This window comes from Carassius carassius, chromosome 22, assembly GCF_963082965.1.
Source record: "Carassius carassius chromosome 22, fCarCar2.1, whole genome shotgun sequence".
In the NCBI taxonomy this organism is placed as follows: domain Eukaryota; kingdom Metazoa; phylum Chordata; class Actinopteri; order Cypriniformes; family Cyprinidae; genus Carassius; species Carassius carassius.
Window position 1 is genome coordinate 1,272,455 of NC_081776.1, and position 18,760 is coordinate 1,291,214.

The 18,760-nt window shown below is 36.2% G+C and overlaps 2 protein-coding genes across 5 annotated transcripts; one reads left to right on the top strand and one right to left on the bottom strand.

Annotated features, from left to right (window-relative positions):
• Nucleotides 1-569: 569 nt before the first annotated feature.
• Nucleotides 570-13,818, bottom strand: LOC132098645 (cleavage and polyadenylation specificity factor subunit 6). 4 transcript variants are annotated; one of them, XM_059504723.1, is made up of 10 exons: nucleotides 13,692-13,818; nucleotides 11,213-11,422; nucleotides 10,978-11,081; nucleotides 10,724-10,869; nucleotides 10,459-10,632; nucleotides 9,316-9,805; nucleotides 7,056-7,171; nucleotides 6,812-6,965; nucleotides 5,604-5,793; nucleotides 570-971 (listed from the first exon to the last, which is right to left on the bottom strand). In XM_059504723.1, the coding sequence occupies exons 1-9, from the start codon at nucleotides 13,749-13,751 to the stop codon at nucleotides 5,616-5,618; spliced, it is 1,632 nt and encodes a 543-aa protein (XP_059360706.1). In that variant the 5' UTR covers nucleotides 13,752-13,818; the 3' UTR covers nucleotides 570-971; nucleotides 5,604-5,615. The 4 variants fall into 4 exon arrangements, with proteins under 4 accessions (XP_059360706.1, XP_059360704.1, XP_059360703.1 ...); XM_059504721.1 differs by having other exon boundaries at nucleotides 5,604-5,796; XM_059504720.1 differs by having other exon boundaries at nucleotides 10,459-10,647.
• Nucleotides 13,819-15,078: 1,260 nt separating this feature from the next.
• On the top strand, nucleotides 15,079-17,304 carry LOC132099302 (YEATS domain-containing protein 4). Its single transcript, XM_059505738.1, has 7 exons — nucleotides 15,079-15,296; nucleotides 15,378-15,497; nucleotides 15,595-15,661; nucleotides 15,746-15,840; nucleotides 16,557-16,646; nucleotides 16,725-16,812; nucleotides 16,915-17,304. Exons 1-7 carry the CDS (start codon nucleotides 15,246-15,248, stop codon nucleotides 17,082-17,084), a joined length of 681 nt encoding a protein of 226 aa, XP_059361721.1. The 5' UTR covers nucleotides 15,079-15,245; the 3' UTR covers nucleotides 17,085-17,304.
• Nucleotides 17,305-18,760: the final 1,456 nt, after the last annotated feature.

An 18,760-nucleotide genomic window follows, 5' to 3' on the forward strand; every position in this document is an offset into this window, starting at 1 on the left:
CTTGGATGGACTAAGGGTGAATAAATACCGCATTATTTCCATTTCTGGGTGAACTGTTCCTTCTAAATCTTGCAGATTATTATTGAGGGACAAATTATAAAACACACGAAGATTAGATATTTTCACAAAAGCAATGCACACATGGGCAGGGATGTCAGATAGACATTACAAATGCAAAAAAATTTGAACTGGATCATATTTACTAATCATACCTGATTTAAACACTATACAAATTGAGCATATTTTAGATTTGAATTGTAGAGCTCCAATTACAATCAAGAAAACCACTGAAAAAATTTAAACACTATGAATTGGCACATCATTTAAAATGTGAACAGGAATTACAGATACTTCACAAATTAACCCATAACCAAAACCTCATAAAATTGGAAAAGGCACATGGTTTATAAAAAGTTAAGATGTCAAAAAACCTGAAACGTGGTTCTCAAATCAAATCTGATGTTCAAGTAGGACACGTTTCGGAAATGTGCAATTCTGAACAATAAATAAAGAGTTAAAGTTCATCACAGTAACCCAAACTAGCAGATTCAATATAAACAAGCAACAACCCCAGTACACACTTTATTACAACACAGATTCTATTTAATAATCAAGGCAAAAGACACTTACAAACATTATATGGAAGATGGGGAAAAGGGATGAAACATGAAACCAAAAAGAGGATGCTATAAAAACAAATCTAGCTAACTGACAATTTACAACATTATAGCAGTCGGAAAGTTGTTTTGTGTTTCGAACAAGCAGGCAGAAAATTATCTTTTGCTGAACTGACTTTAGCACACAGCTACTTCCAAATAAAAAGTAAAAAATAAAAGAGCTGTCAGGAATTAAGAATGAGTATATCATATTTTACAGAACTGCAGAGTGTGTCCGGAGTCCGGCGCTCTCCGTGACGCTGTGGGATGAATCCACGTTGCTCCTGACGTCTCTCCTCCTCCTCTTGCGTTCAGCTGAAAGGTGTCAAAACGAAGGTGGCAGTTTGTTTTGGGGCACAGAACCCAGAAACACACATAGCTGCTTTTGCCCTCTACCTCTACACACGCTCAGACTGTCCCAGACATACACAGGCATGCAACTTTTCAGTTTTCAACACCATCAAACTAAGGGGCATAATGTTGCATTACCATTACTGCAAGAGTCTAAAGCATTATTTAAATGTAATTGTTTCACAATGGTACAACATTAAATGCATTCATTAAATCACTGTATTTGAAACAAGCCCCTGGAATCAGTGCATGAATACAGTGTGAAGAGACGACACAAATCATAAAGACATTGGCATGCACAACTATTAAACACTGTACTGTACTCAACACCACAACTCAGAAAATACTTTTCACTCTGATGGACTTTACTTACAGGACTAAACCAACAATGAAAATTTATCGAATTTGATCTCAAGATGTAGAGGAGTTTGTTTCTTCATTAGATGTGGAGAAATGTAGTATTACATCAATTGCTCAGCAATGGATGCTCTGCAGTGAATGGGTGCCGTCAGAATGAGAGTCCAAACAGCTGATCCACACAACTACAGTCCATCAGTTAATGTCTTGTGAGATGAAATCAAATCTATCATAAGTCCTCTATCTATGATATTGTTTACTCCAGTGAAACAGTTGTCTCGCCTGGATGAGGAGAGAAATATGCACACGAGTGAAAACAGTCAAAAACAGATCTTAAACGTGGGTTGATTTTGATGCGAGAGGAATTTTTCACTGGAGCAAGCCTTTTTATGGATCATAGACTCGTATTTTAGCCAGAAGTGATGGTTTCAAGTTAAAAATGGCATAATAACAGATTTATTTCTTATGAACATGCAGCTTTTGTCTTCTCCAGATGTTAACTGATGGACTGTAGTTGTTTGGACTCAATTTGCACCCAATCACTGCAGAGCATCCATTGATGAGACACTGATGCAATGCTAATTTTCTCTAATTCTATGAAGAAAAACTCATCTACATCTTGGATGGCATGAGGGACAGAACATTTTGCGCCAAATTTTCTTTTTTGGGTGAAATATTCTTTTAAAAATCGTCATTAGCAATTAACCATGTCTTTCATTCTTCCATGACAATGACAAACTATATAGTACCCAAACGCACAATATCTTACATCAAAACTGTAATTCATACGAGTTAACCAACTGGCAAAATATGCATTAGTAGAGTCATAGGAAAATGTATGGCTTTTAGTCCCACTGAGAAATCAATCAACCAAAACAAATCCATACAAATCAGCATCTGTACGTTCAACAAGATTTCAATGAGTGAGATTCTAAAAATACATTTATTAGTGTTGCATTTAAGCAAAACAGCTCCTTCGGTGTTCAATAAAAAGAGAAAATTATGAAGGTTTGGAACAAGATGAACGATTTTAATATTCAACAGGAAGAACTGCAATTACACTGCACTGAAGTACAGAAAGAGTGCATGCATAAGCTGGATCTGTAAAAATAGAGGTTATGGACATATGCAATTTGTATTGCATAAAAATCCCTGTATGATGATACCGATTTGACATTATTTTGGTTGATTGGTTTGTTTCAGTAAGTGGAACACATGTATGATCTCTTATGATTTCAAACAAGGTTACCTCGTTTTTGCTTGTTGCACAAAATCAATGTCACAGGTAAATCTACTTCAAATCACTCACAAGTGCTCATTTTGCAGACTTCATATCTATATCGAATGAAACAGCTCATCTAAAACGTGTAAAAACATTTAAATTTTACATCGTCAAAACAATCCTTCAATCATGGTCAAGAACTCATGACTTGATCTACACATGGTAATCTGCCAAGATACATACATATACTTAAAAACACTATTTTATATAGCCCTTTACTGAATTTTACTTTATCAACCAATCATTTAAGATGAAAAACTTAACTCATCATTCAATTACAATTAAACTAAACTGGAACTATTAGCCTGTATTTTCTGTATTAGTTTCAGGAACCATATTGAATTTTAATATTCCACTCGTAGACAATTTGTAAAAACAAAAATGTACAGTGTCCACTGTACCTCCGAGAACAAGCAATAAATCCATATTTCAAAGAAACCTTTATTTTTAGGATGCAATGGTTTACAATTGCTCACCATCAGTTAATGCACGGTTTCTACTGAACTAAAAATGAGGTTTGTAGGAGATGATTCTAGTGGTTCAGTGGACACTGGAGTTACAGTACACAGGCTTGGACAATTAATTAAGCAACTAATCATACTGCTTTAGTCCTGTTAGTCACAGGAGAAATGGACATTAAATATAAAATGCACTGATTAAAATATGAGCTAGTGTCTAACTATCTCTGCCCATTTCGGTACAAGAAATATTAGCAATTTTACTTTAACTAGACATTAAGATATGGTATTTCTTGCACTGAATTCATCAAATATATTACAGTTTGTGTTTGGAATGACAATTATTCGTATCTGTAACTATAACAAAAACACAAGTTTGTCCAATTCTGTGACAGCATCTTATAAAGCACAATACTGAACAGAGGAAAAGGAACCATTACTTCAGAAAAACCTATATAAATAATCTGGGAAAACAATCATTTCTGCAGAGGAATTCCTGACAGATGGGCACTACATCCAAAAATCCCAATAAATCCCATGGAACAGGGCTCTAGGCTTGGAGTAAATGCTTTCAAATCCTTAACGGTGCATAAAAATCTCATTTGAAAATATCTAGCCTATCTAAAAAATAATCATACTTAAGAAAAATCATGTGTTTAAAGTGCAACATAATGTCTGAATGTATTACTGAGGAACAAATCAATAAAAATGCAAATAAAATGCACAGCTGTCTTTCCCTGATTGGTTTTGCTGCAAATATAGGCTGTACAGTTGGGAATACAGAGAAAATAAAAATATAACAAAAACAACCACCTGAATAATGGGCAGTTTTTGGGCTAGCCAGATTCACAGGTTGCCAGAACTACGTTAAACAAAATTGACAATGCAGCTGTGCATTTACAATCCATTTGCTAAACCCGAGTTGCAGTTTTAGTTTTATTGTTTTGTGTCTGGCACAAGGCCTATAAATCTAGTGTATGTGAGGTCAATCACAATGCATCACATGATATTACAGTGTCCTCAGCAGTTACAAATTTAGCCTGTAGGAAACCGTCACACAGCAAAGCCATGAAGAAACAGGTTAGACAGTCTTTAAAATCAGACCAACAGGGTTTGAACTGAGGACATGTGCTGCATTAATTCAAATACCGATTTTGAAAATATTTATTAAATATCTGTTGCATATTATATCAAACTTAAATCAATACAAACACCAGTGTTTAGAGAGAATAAAAAAACCAGTATAGAGATGATAAAAACGTTAACGTTTCCTTTGGAAAAGCAATCTAGCAGTTCTTCTCCATTCATAAAGCACTGATATTTGAATCTTTATTTTATTTGCCCAGTAGATCTACATTCTGACATTGAAGTGCTGTGCATATTTTACATTTATAATGGTGAAGAACTGCTACATCTGAAGCATCTAAGAGGGCGTTACATTAACAAGCATAGAAAATAAATGAATAACAAATTGATGTGAACCGAGAAATGTCAAATTCTGGTAAGAAATTTACTTTTAAGATGCAAAACTTTGACTAGCTACAAAAAACTTGCAAATATGAGTCTGAAATACTAGTAGGATGCACAAAATGACCCTTCACAGTAAAAACACATTTAACTTGCTCGGACAGAGGACATTCAGAATGGGTTTTCTTAAATGAAACTGTACAGATGTGCTCAAGACTGAACCATAAGACAAAACAACTGACAACTGAACCTGACATAAGACTACAGCTTCATGGGTTTAAAAGCCAAAGCAGATCAATTTGGCTTTAATTCATTTGCTCTTCATAAATCAATGGAGGAACTAAACACTAGGACAACCATTTTTGTGTCAACAACATCTCTGTCTACAGGAATGTCAATACACAATCTGAGAAACATGATTTTGCTCATTTCAATGTGGGATAAAAACATTCATTTTCTCTCATCCAACTACAACCAATTTTCCACACATTTATGGTCACAGGTTGAAATGTATATTTCAAAACCACAACTCGATAGACATGAAATGCATCCCAATTTAAATTTTTTGGCAAACATTTAGTCAATTAGGCAAAATATGATAAGGGAAATGTTTGACAAAATTGGCATGGTCTAAAAACTAGCAGCAACTCTAAACGGACAAAGTGCAGTAACCTGTATTTTAAAATGCAAAACGATTTTTTTTAAATAAAACTTTGCAATAAACAATCCTTTCAAAGACAAACTGGTTAACATCAACAATTGCGAAACAGTTTGTGGTTGCTGGAGCTGATATTGCACATTGAACACATAGGCTTCAAGACCAGGTACACACGTTTCAAAGAGTACACGCTACACTCATAAAATAAAAAGAAAAAAATACATTAGCTGTAGAGAAATAAATGACAGTACTTGTAGAAGTTCCAGGACTCACCGTTTTTGATCACATACCTGTGATCCCGACCTCTGCAATAGCATGCTCACCTGAATCCTGAAAGAGAAGGGGAGAAAGCCAGAGACAAACAGGATACACACCTTCCTCTCCAACTAACGGCGATACTCCCGCTCACGTTCTCGGTCTCTCTCACGGTCTCGGTCACGATGGCGGTCTCTCTCGCGGCTGCGCTCCCTGTAATAGTCCTCGCGGCGGTCTCGGCTGCGAGACTTGCGGTGACGCTTCTCGTTAGAGCGACTGTGGTCCCTCTCTCTGGACCGCTCCCTTCTGCTGCTGGTTGAAAAGCATTGAAGAGAATATGAAAACGCATGAAATGCATTTGCAATGAATCAAATCATTTTGCATTAGTGAAAATTTGCAATGCACCAAATTGGAATTCATGAAAATGTCTGCAATACATCAAATATTTTAAATGACTAAAATTTTGCAATAAATTAAATGATTTCACATGCATGCATTTTTTTTGTTAATTATTTGATACACAGCTAAACTGATGGATTCCAAAATTATTTGGTGCAACGGTAAATGGATGCAAAAAAAAATGCATTCAAAATGAACATTTAAATCATTGCAAATTTTCATGAACTACAAAACTATTTTATGCATTTAAATATCAAAATATCAGATTTTGCAATGCATGATAGAATTTAAATACATTATTAATTTTGTAATGCAGTTGTCTTTGCAACGCATGAAACAATTTTACGTGCATTGTTTCACACTGAAAGATTCATCAGAAAATCAGTATCTTATCGAACTGAATTTAGTAGGATCATGTAAGAAAAATGTAAAAAAAAAATGTTAGCGTCTGACACTATTGGTTAATATTTTACCAGGGTGATGCGATCCCTATTAAATTCTTATTTGGATCCAATACCTGACTTTTACTTGCCAGCATGCCTTTGGTTACATCGGCAGAAAAGTGTTTGACTTGGATGAAAGATCATGCAAACATTATGATGCATCCTCTAAAGCTCTGTGTGTTTGCAGGGTAAAAACATGGGTCGATTTTCACATTGGTCTGAACATGAACAACCATTTCAGGACTATGTCAGCAATCTCCATTTAGCTGTATTATATATACATAAAATAAAAAATAGCCTATAGGATCCTAGAAATAAAACAGGCTTACTGAAAACGCATATTCATTCTCTGCCAGCAGATGGCGCTTTCGGAATGGCAGAATTCAGGGGATTATAGGCACATTGGTTATCCAAAAAAAAGGCATGCTCAAAAGGTTGCAGACCTCCGCTGAAACTAAAATGGTGTATATCCACAAGATCTTTACCCTGAAACAGAGCCATAGGATTTGGACTCGATTCCATGCAAGCAGTCCTGCAGTGAGCTGATGAGGACTTTACAGCGGTCATCAGCAGAAACCTTCGACTGCTTGATCAGAGAGATGGCGGTCACCAGAGTCTCTATAGCACTGCCGTAATCAGCTGCAAAAACAGAGCATTTAATTACCACCTGACAAACCAAACTAAACATTCATGCTGTGTATGAGTCGGTTTATATAAGTGTTTGCACACCTGCGCTTGCATCGGAGACTGCCCTCGAGATAGCACTGCTGGAGATCGCTCTGTTACGATTCATGATCTCCTCAAACTCAGCTTCGCTCAGAGGAGCGCGAGACGAATCCATGTCCCTACAAGAGGAAAAGCAGATGCATTGAAATAAAGCATAAATCAGAATAAAACACTAACACATCAGGGTCCAGTTTCACACAGAGAGCAGCGGTGCCATTAGTGCTGAATCACAAAGCATGTTAAAACTAGTGATAACTAGTTAACCGAAAATATTTGCAGTATGAAATCACAGTTATTATGGTTTGATTGAACCTAAAACATTTCAAAACATTGTTTCTTTAAATAAAATACATTTTACCTAAATAAAAAATAAATAAATTTCTTAATTATTTCATCTAGATGCCGAGGCACCATTTTTTCATTTAAGTTTACCTTAGAAATTCTAAACCGAAAAATAAACTTTAGACAATTAACTAATAACAGAAAAAAAAAGAAAAAATTTAACTGAAAAATATAAGTTTCTCAACTATACGAAAATGAACTAAACTAATTTATATAGAAAAATAGACATTATAAAATACAACTAGATTACAAATAATTAAAATGAACAGAAAATACAATTTTTTAATTATAATAGTATCCTGATTTTACTTTTAAAAAATTATAAAGAGATATATATATATATATATATATATATATATATATATATATATATATATATATATATATATATATATATATATATATATATACACTGAATAACTTTACGAGACACCCTGAATAGCAAAAATATTAACTACACAAACTTAACTATACTTTATTTTTGGCTTAATTTTTCGGCTAAATGAAAACCTCCATTTCTATTTCAATAAATTGATTTCGGAGCATCACTAGAAAACCAAAAAATCATCAGATCACTGCAGAGACGACACACACTCGATGCATTCACAACACACTCAAGCCTGAGCGAAGGATCCTGGCGTCAGCGGACGGTTACTTCACTAACCCTTGTTCACTCGTATTGTGCAAGTGCTGGCCAGAGTTTTTCACATCAACCAAGCCCTCGTTTATCCAGGGCTCAAAGCCACATACTACAGGGGGTCTGAAGTTACTAAAGAAAGGCCAGAGAGGAGATTCAGGGTCAGTCTGAGGCCACCAATAACCTCCAATCCTGGAGTTAATAATAAATACAAACCTCAAAGACAGAGATCTACTTAAATATGTGCTGCATTTCACACAAAAAAAAATTGTAAAGTTTAACATGATTTTAAGATGAAATCTGTATAAAATTATTAATAATCAAATAATAAAGTATTGTTATAGTCATTATGTGCTGCATGTTTCAGAGTAAGAATAGTATATAAAAAAAAAACAATGACAATAGATATTATTATTTGTCGTAGCATTTATCCATTAATGTGCAGCATGTTTCCAAAAACAATCTTAATAGAAAAATGTATCTTAGTTTATGTGTGTTCTACTGAGTGACATGGTTTCGAATCAAGTCTGAATTTGATGACATGCATCTTCAGCACAGTTTGCAGTGCAGGCTTCAGTATTAATATTTTTTTTTTTGGATTGTATTCCATTTAACCGTCCATCAACGCCGTCTCTCATTGCATCGCTGATTGACCTCTGGTCTGCTGTGTGCGTTCAAGTGTTTGGGAGGCGAAGTGGCTTTAAAGAGTTAATGCAGAGAAGCTGGGATTTTGCTTTCAAAAGCTATTGCTAGACTTTCTGAAATCACCTTCCCAAACTTTATTAAACGCAGGAAGGGAAAGAACCTCCACAGTTTATCATCTAAAGCATGAGCCCAGAGAAACACACTGATCTTGAGGATAAGCTAGTTCCAGGCTGGAACAGATTAGTTTATTAATGAAAAGAAAACTATGCAGTGTGTTCAAACTTTCGATTTCAATGTTTAGTGATCTTATTGGAATAGAAAATAGGAATCTGAATCGGAAAAAAAAATCTAAAAAGATACACAACCCTAGTTCCAAGTATCTAACTTTTAAAATAATAATTTTATTTAGTAACAATTACTACAATGGTTCTTACAGTTATGCTGAAACCTTGTACTTGACCATTTTTGAAAAAAAAAAAAAAAAACTTTTTAAAAGTGCTACGGCAATTTTTATTAGGAAAATAAAAAATGCTAATCATTTTGAAATGGTGCAACAGTGTATAATCCAAGCATTTTTTTGTCACCGGTGTGGCTTGAGAACTCGTGCATTACTGTACAGTGAAGTGGGGTGTTTCTTACCTGCCGCCAGGGCCATAGTCTCTGTCGTATGGAGGCGGGCGGCCGTACATGTCCCCCGGCGGAGGGCCCCTGCCGTCAGACGAGGGCATGTTGTTGTTTCCGGGCGGTGGGAAGAAGGCCGGGTTTACGTGAGGGGCGGGCGGTGGACCTCCAGGCGGGGGTCCCTGCATGTGTGGTGGAGGCACGAGGCCAAGCGGGGGTCCTAAGGGCCCAGGAGGACGGGGAGGGAAGGGTCCTGGAGGGGGCAGACCCTGCTGAAGTGGAGGGGGGCCCGGGGGAGGCCCATATCCAGGTGGAGGTGGCCCAGGAGGCATCGGACCCATAGGAGGCTGACCAAACTGACCAGGAAACATGACGGGTGGAGGAAGACGGTCTCCTCTGTTCGGAGGACCTCCGAGGGGCGGCAGCAGACCTTGTCCAGGTGGAGGGGGCCCGGGGGGTCCTGGAGGCCCAGGTGGGCCTGAGGGAGGACGCGGCGGGCCTTGCATACCTGCAAACGAAGGGTTTTAAAAATTTACTACATTTATCAAAGACAGCAGTGGGAAAGTAGTGCGAGTACTCCAAAAATGTTGTCAGACGAACCCCTTTAACCTAAAATCATTACAAGTCCCCATGAGATTTTAAGTTAATATTTCAAATGATTGAAAAACAATCGTTTGCATGCACGAAGTTATCTGATGTTGATTGTTTGCATGACACAGTAACACTTTAGATCAACAGATGTTGATTTTATTAGACGTATAAATCAGCACTTAAGGAGTGACTCCTGGTTAACATGGAGTTTAAATGGCTCATGTTTACTCACTATTTATACGCATGTATGACAACAGAAAAAGAAAACGTAGTTTTATTAGGCATTCAGTTTTATTACAGTTCAATGAGTAGAACGGATCTGAAGTGCCAAAACATGTCTGAACGCAACATCATAAAAATGATAAATTAACATTATTTTTAGTATGCGCTTTCATTTTATCATTTAGAATCTTAGTAAGTGCTTCATTTTGATTGTTTTTAAACATACCGTATTTTTAACTGATGATTAACTATCAACTTAAAAACCAACTGCAATTGATTCATAACTCAGTTTAGGGCGTCACAAAATGGGGCAAAACGTCACCAGCTGTTGTTTATAAAGCCTCGTACCTGAGAAGTGTGGTGGAGGTCCTCCGGGTCCACCAGGTCCAGGAAAGCGGTCTCCTCCGGGGCCAGGAGGTGTGGGAAAGCGTCCTCGATTCTTGCCAAGAGGGAAGCCACTGCGACCTCCTATGCCTGGAGGTCCAGCCTTCCCCTCTCCTGACATCTGACCAGACTGTGTGCCTGGGTGGACAGAAACTGACCGTAAAAAAAAACAGCAATTTCAATTAACTGTTCAATCAATAGATTCGTTTTCTGTGAATTGCAGTCTCACTTTTTCGCGACTGCATCTCAAACTGGCTGAGCGACTGTTTGTTGCAAGGGGTGACAATGGGGTTTTGTCCGTGCAGCTCCCGCTTGGACAGCAGATCCATCAGCTTCCTGGAGGAAGAGTCTGAACCCACGCAGACCAGAGCAAACCTGTTGAGCACAGAGAGCATGAGAAGTCGTCTACGTAACTGAGGGCCAAAGAAGAGCTGGTCTGTGCTTTAACAAAGACCTAGGAAATGGGTTTCGGTTTTCACTTACCCTTTTGACTGGCCATTTGCCCGATTCTCAAAAAACTTGATCTCCAGCACATCATTGATGCCTACTGAGCGAATAGCATCGGTCAAATCTTCATCAGTGGTCCACTGTAAAGAGGAAATCCCAACATCAATATATGAACAATGAAATGCTTCTCACTTACACTGTGACTCAATGCCAAGGATTTTTCTATACATATATATATATGCATTTTTTTTTGTAGAGGTAGAAGACTGACCCATGTGAGGTTGCCGATGTACAGAGCGATTCGTTTGCCAGTGTAGGTGTAGACGACGTTCGGCGGCGCTCCTTTGCTCCCCTCGGATCCTCCCGGCGCAGGCAGGTTGTCCAGGTAATCTCGGTCCTCAGGTGCATCCCCGTTGTTGGCAGATGGTGAGATGACATCATCATACAGGTCAATCTGCTCGTGAACAGGATAATCTGACTCCTGTGGAAGCAGAAAGACAAACACACCTTTCAGAAATATTCACAAGGACAGGCGTCTCAACCATGAGCCTATGTTATTTTAGTATCTCTGAGATACTATTACCGTATTTTCCGGACTATAAGTCGCACGTTATTATTTGGTACATAAATTAAATAAAAATGATTAATGCTGGCATCTAGCTGTAATTAATTTTTCACATGATTTATTTTATTTTCATTTTATTATTTATTTATTGTCTTTTTTCCTCCTCTCTTATTTTCTTTCTCTTTTTGATTTATTTTTATTGTAAAGCACTTTGGATCAACTACTGTTGTGTTAAACGTGTGCTCTATGAATAAAACTTACCTTGCCTTATTTTAGAATTGATTTATCTTAAAGAACGGGTCATATGGTATTTTAAAGTGTCTTGAAATTGTGTTGGAGTCCCCTACAACAGGTTTAAATGCATCTAACCTCAGAAAACGTAATCTTCTCAGAATATTAATTTAATAGTAGAATCATTTATCAATTATTTCGAAACGATTCATCTGAAGCAGTTCTGAGTTTATTGGCTGTAAACCCCTCCCCTCCATAAGCCTACTCTGCTCTGATTGGTCAGCTGGCCAAGCCTGTTATGATAGGTCCTTGTGTATACAATGCGTGACTGAAACGCATATTAACAAATTGTTTGCTCTGGAGGATAGCTAGTAAACAAAGATGCTAGATTACAAAAATGGCATTGAGCAACTTCATCGCAAGCACGACTTGATCTGGACGGTATATCGAATATTAGCGATAATATCCGAATAATTTTGACGACGATGTAAAGTTCGAAAATAGAGAATATTGTAGCTAAAAACTTTTTAAGAAAATACTTATCCCAGTTGCATAGCTTAAATTGTGAATTGCATGCACTAAAAACTTGACAGAATGCACTTTCTGTACTTGTTTTGCACAGCTTCAGCTACACATAGGCCGACGTGTTCATTTAATAAAAAGCAGTAAGTGATCACTTGGTCTAGATTTTTTTTTAAACTGCTTAAATGAGCTGTTTAATCTAAATTGTTTTTGTTTTTAATGGGCAAAAGAAAATCATGTTTTTTTATTATTTAAATGCAAATGCAAACAGATAAATATCGAATATCGTAAAAATGTACAATATTGAGATAATTTTTTGATACATTGCCTCACAGTCTCACGGGTTTGGAACGACATGAGGGTGAGTCATTAATGAAATAATTTTCATTTTTGGGTGAACTAACCCTTTAAACTTTGTATGTGGTATTTAAAGTGATGCGACAGCAGTTTTATTGCATAGATTATTATTATTTACTTATTTGTGATTCAGTGTGGCAACTGTGTTGCAATGCACAGTGAGGCTGAAAACGACATCTAAACACACTAAGTGTTTGTGGGCAGGTCAGAGTGTTCATATTTCGCGGGAAGGCGGGGATTATGCAAATTTGCTACCTTCTGACATAGTTAACACGCAGTAGATTAAAAAATATGATGACTCATTAAGGCGGTTAAAAACATGTTGAGAGACAATATCTTTATCATGCATATCTTTTTTTGACTAACAACTTTGCAGACTGCATATATTATGCATTATAGGAGACTTTTTAGAATAAATGTTAACAATTTTTATTAATATTACATGTTTATTAATTAATTTAAAATGCAATATAAAACTTTAAAACACAATTGACACCTATAAATGCAAATGTTTGTAAATAACAAATAAAATCAGATTTTCTGATGACCTGATTTGAACTCCGAAGCTAATTTGCATGTTATTAAAACGAACGTACCAACTTTAAGACTGAGACAAAGAACAACCTGCATCAGTTTACAAGCACGTTTAAGAGCATCTGGCGATCTGTGAATATGTTTACTATATGTTTTAGATTTATTTTTCATAAGCGTCCGGAAGAAGCGACATCGTGCGCGCGCTCGGCCTGCTGTAGCCGCACGAGACCAAACAATGAACGCGCGCGCCGCGACTGACTCGGTTTCACGCAATAAAACCCGCGCTCTAAATTCAAATACCGACACAATACAGATATTATTTAGATACCTTACAAAAAATAAGATACGTAACCGACTTAAACTTAATGTTGCGGTGTACACAGACGCTGCTCGCTAGTTAGCTGCTAAAGTTAGCAGACGCGCTAGTGAATCCCCAGAGAAGAAAGCGCGGCGCGTTTCTATGAAGCTCTTTTCAATCTGTACGTACCATACGTAAAACATGTATTATTAGTGAAGTGTAGGTGTTGAGAGTAATCCAAACCTGATTAAATTCCTCTTCTACATCGGCGTAAATATCGATGTGGTCAACACCGTCCGCCATTTTCTGTTTTCCTCCTCCTCCTCCTCGGTGCTGCGCGTGAAGAAGAAACGCCCGCCCAAAAAAGAAAAAAAAACTAGACGTGCTGATGAGCAACATGTACTTTTCAAAATAAAAGTCTCTCTCTCTTTTTATTTTTTTTTGCACGTCATGTTCCTTTAGGATTCACTTTACTGCCTCTATATCTTGCTGTCTTTAAACTCAACAGTTATGTTCCTTGCAAATTATTTCAATTTGTTCATCTGTCAGCGTAAAAATCACTTTGGTTGTGTTGCATTGTAAAAATCACTTTGCAGACATTAGTTAAACTTTTTTTTTTTACTTGTATTTATGGCTTCAGACCATACAGTCTATGCTTCAGACCAGAGAGATTAAATTCTAAAATTTATATTATTACCCAATAATGATATCCTGCTGAGAAACATTATATTGGTTGGAGCAAAATAAACAAGTGGAGGGAAGAAAATTTTATTCATATTTTATTCTATGTCCTTTGTTAAGGACACCAGGATGAAGTTATAAATAAAAAAACATGAAAAGTCATGTATAGGCAAAACAATATTGTATTTTTTCATTCACTAATCAGTTTTTAGGTTTCAGGCGATTTTGATTATCAACTATGTTATGAAAGATATAACAGAATGATTTGATACACTGCTGTACTTTATAGAAATATGTGCATAAAATGTCCATAAATTGGAATTCCCATTCTATTATGTATATCTATACATTGCATATAATATGCATATTTATGTGTTCTTGGGGAAACCCATAATGAACACAGAAATGTTATAATGGGATCAATTACTTGGCCACTTTTTTATAAGAATATCTCAGAAATATTCATCTATAATTTCTTGTTGAATTTCCCTTAACATGATTTTTGTCCTGGTGTCCTCTACAGAAGGCATGCATGGAAATGATGCCGTTTCATAACAAAAAGTCACATTCCGACTGGAAACCCCATCACATTATTCGGAGATGTTTATTTACGGCAAATAGTTTGAAAATTAGCAGATTATGAAAATCATATTTAAATGCTAAGATTTTTTCTAAGAGTGCTACATTTAATAATTCTGTCAACATCAGTCATATTTTAAAAGACCAAGGAGAAGAAGTGTTTATGATCAAACCTCATTTAACATCTCTGAAAGGCCCTGGAATATGCATGCATGTAGGATCTCAGAGAAATTCCCTTAAATATAATATCCTCAACAGAGGACAAAAGTGTATACCTGGGTCCCAGGAGGATATTATAGCCCATTTTTTCAAAATAGAAACTGTTTTCTAGTAAACATTTGATAGGACTCTTATTTTGAAATTTGACTCACGGGCGAAGACGGACTTTTACAATCACGACACACACACAGGCTTTCTTCATAGAGAAACGAATATTTAATGCTTAATGGCAGTTCCGTACAATAATTCAGTTCAGTTCCAAACTGTTTTCATTTCGTAGAAGCCAATCCGAATTAAACACTTTACTCTCGGTGTACTATGTTTAAGAGGATGGCTGAATTTGGTCCAGATTCGGGGGGACGTGTGAAGGTAAGGAGTGAACGTGATGCTAATGCTGCAGTTCAATATGAGGGGTGATTTATGCATTTATTATACTCACTTTATTTCCAGGGAGTGACTATCGTGAAACCTATCGTGTTTGGAAACGTTGCACGATATTTTGGCAAGAAAAGAGAAGACGATGGTCACACTCATCAGTGGACAGTTTATGTGAAGCCTTACAGAAATGAGGTTGACTCTTATTTCGTTTTAAGAATTGTATATTTCACATGTAGTATACTAAATACATTTACATTTTATTTTTATTCCCCTCTCCTGATATTCCCAGGATATGTCTGCTTATGTCAAAAAAATACAGTTCAAACTGCATGAAAGTTACGGGAACCCTTTAAGAGGTGTGCAGTTGAGTTTATCTTACAGTATTATATTGTGTCATATAAAACATTTGTGACTTTAACTCACACATGATTGTATTTCAGTGGTTACGAAGCCTCCGTATGAGATTACAGAGACTGGATGGGGAGAGTTTGAGATTATCATAAAGATCTTCTTCATCGATCCAAATGAGAGACCGGTAAATGGCATTAAATGACTTTTATTTTTCTCTGTGTGTAAATTATTCATGTTTTAGATGCAAACCATAGACTGTATAAAAACAACACAATCATCCTTGAGCAAGGGACCCCTTCGAAAATGTTAAAGGCAGCTATGTACTGTTTTAATTACCTAATTAAAACTATAAAAATATATATATAATAAATATATGTAAAAAAAATATATATTTTTTAATTTTAATAAAAAAAAAACCTAAAATATTTAGTTTCTATTACTATTAAATTATGAAATTATTTAGTTTCTGTCATGTCCAAACAATGGAAAACATTACGTTTTATGACATTACACCCGTTTTTTTTTAAAGTCAATTGTTTATTTAAAAACAACTTTATATATTGATTTATTTTTTATTTATTTTAATCAAATACATTTTTATTAAAATTAATTAAATCTTATTTTGTATATTTTTTATTTATTCATTATTTATTTATTTGAATAAAATTTAGTTTTTATATTTTATTAGTTTATTAAAATGAATTTAATCTTTTGTGTGTGTGTGTATATATATATATGTTTTTCTCTAAACTGTTTCACAGCACTGTATTGTAAAAAGTGCTATACAGATAAGCATAAATTGAATTGAAGAGCACCAGTTTAAAACCCTCTGCATTAGTCTACCTTTGGATTAAATGGACAGAAAAAAAAGTTCTGATGTTGTGGTGTTTTTGTCTTCAGGTCACGCTGTATCATCTGCTGAAGCTCTTCCAGTCAGACTCCAGCGCCATGCCGAAGAAGACCGTCGTGTCCGAGTTCTATGACGAGATGGTGCGAATCCAATGAGAACAGCACAGCATGACACTACAGTATCAATCCCAAAGCCTAAAATCATCTGTGTTTCTGCAGATATTTCAAGACCCTACAGCCATGATGCAACAGCTCCTGAACACCACCAGACAGCTGACGTTAGGTGCCTACAAACACGAGACCGAGTGTGAGTGCTTCACTTACCTTCAAAGCATGAAAAAATACTGTGAATCAGACAGCATGAATTCTAGCGTTGCAGCAGCTCTAATCACATGCACTCATCATTCAGTTGCAGAGCTGGAGTTACGGACACGAGAAAAACTGGAAGCGGCGAAGAAGACGACGAGCCTGGAGATCACAGAGCTGAAGGAACGACTGAAAGCCTCCAGAGAAAACATCAACTTCCTGAAGGGAGAGATCCGTAGACTGGAGGAGGAGGACCAGATGAAGGACCATTGAGGACGGCTGTCCTCTAGCAGGACGGGGAACACGAATACGGCACCGGTGTGATTTAGTGGGAATGATGAGTTCAGGTTTCTGGTTGTGAACTACTATCTGTGTTCAGTTTTTAAGTCTAGATCAAGACTGCAAAATGTATGGAAATACATGATGCCCCTTTGAACCTTTGTAGTTTTCACACTGACTTTTTTTGTATGAATAAATCTTTTTTTTATATATATATATTGTTTGATTTATCAATAAATGAATATTAATTTTTTTTATTTTTTTTTATTTTTGTTTCAAGCAGCTTTACAGAATATTATTCCTTTAAGCCGTCTATGAACCTGTCAGATTTTCTGTTTATAATATTAGAAATATAAAAAATATATAGATTTTTTAAAAATAACAAAACGCATATATATGTGTGTTTTCTTTTTTAAATATATATATTTTAAATATTTCTAATATTATACACAGACATCTGACATGTTCATAGTGGGCTTTACGTTTTAACGCTGAACAGAATCTTTACAATTTGTGACCCTGTACCACATAAGGTTCAAATATAATTGAATAAATAAGCTTTCCATTGATGTATGTTTATTAGGATCGGACAATATTTGGCCATGATATAACTATTTGAAAATCTGGAAAATCTTGAGGGTGAAGAAAAATAAATAAATTTAATATTGAGAAAATCGTCTTTAAAGTTTTCTAAATGAATCCTTAGCAATGCATATTACTAATGATAATACATTCTTGATATATTTACAGTAGGAAATTTACAAAATATCTTGGAACATGATCTTTACATCATCATCCTAATGGTTTTTAGCATAAAAATCAATACATTTGACCCATACAATGTATTTTTGGCTATTGCTACAAATATACCCATGCTACTTATGATTAGTTTTGTGGTCCAGGGTCACATTTTAATAAAGATTATGGGAGGTATTTCAATCCACTGACCGTATATCGTATATTAAATTAATTATTATCCTATATCAAAAAGGAAAGATGGATTTTGTATTTTTCATGCAAAATCAGATATAGAGCATTTCAGGCTACCTTTGTGAAGTTAATACTATTTACTTGGCTTTAGTGTTTTGAAAGTGACTTTCTTTCTATTTTCCGGGCACAGAATAATATTCTTCACCTAGAGTTGGGTGTTCTATGAATCCTCTAAATTCCTCATAACTTTAAATCGGCTTTTCTGTAGTTTCTCATACACATGTACACAAACACGACCCGGATGCAGTAGTAATGAAGCAGCTCTCTCTCTCTCTCTCTCTCTCTCTCTCTCTCTCTCTCTCTCTCTCTCTCTCTCTCTCTCTCTCTCTCTCTCTCTCTCTCTCTCTCCCTCCCTCCCTCCCTCCCTCCATAGACTCGGGCCTGATGAGAGTGAACCAGAGTTGCCAAGTCCTCGGTTTTCCCGCGGAATCGTGCTACTTTATAACACTGTTGCCGCGTGTTTTTTCATGCCCGCGGGTTTGAAGGGACTCCAATAACGTGCTATTTATCCCCTGTGATACGACTTTTACCATGGTAACGCCCCGGGGCGCGATTTTTAACGGGGGTCTAGTTTTCAGTAGCGGTTGGGGGCATGTTGACTACCATTTGTATAACCACAGATTTCACAAATACCATGGTTAAACTATGGTTAATTTTGCAAAACCATGGTTAATTTGTGG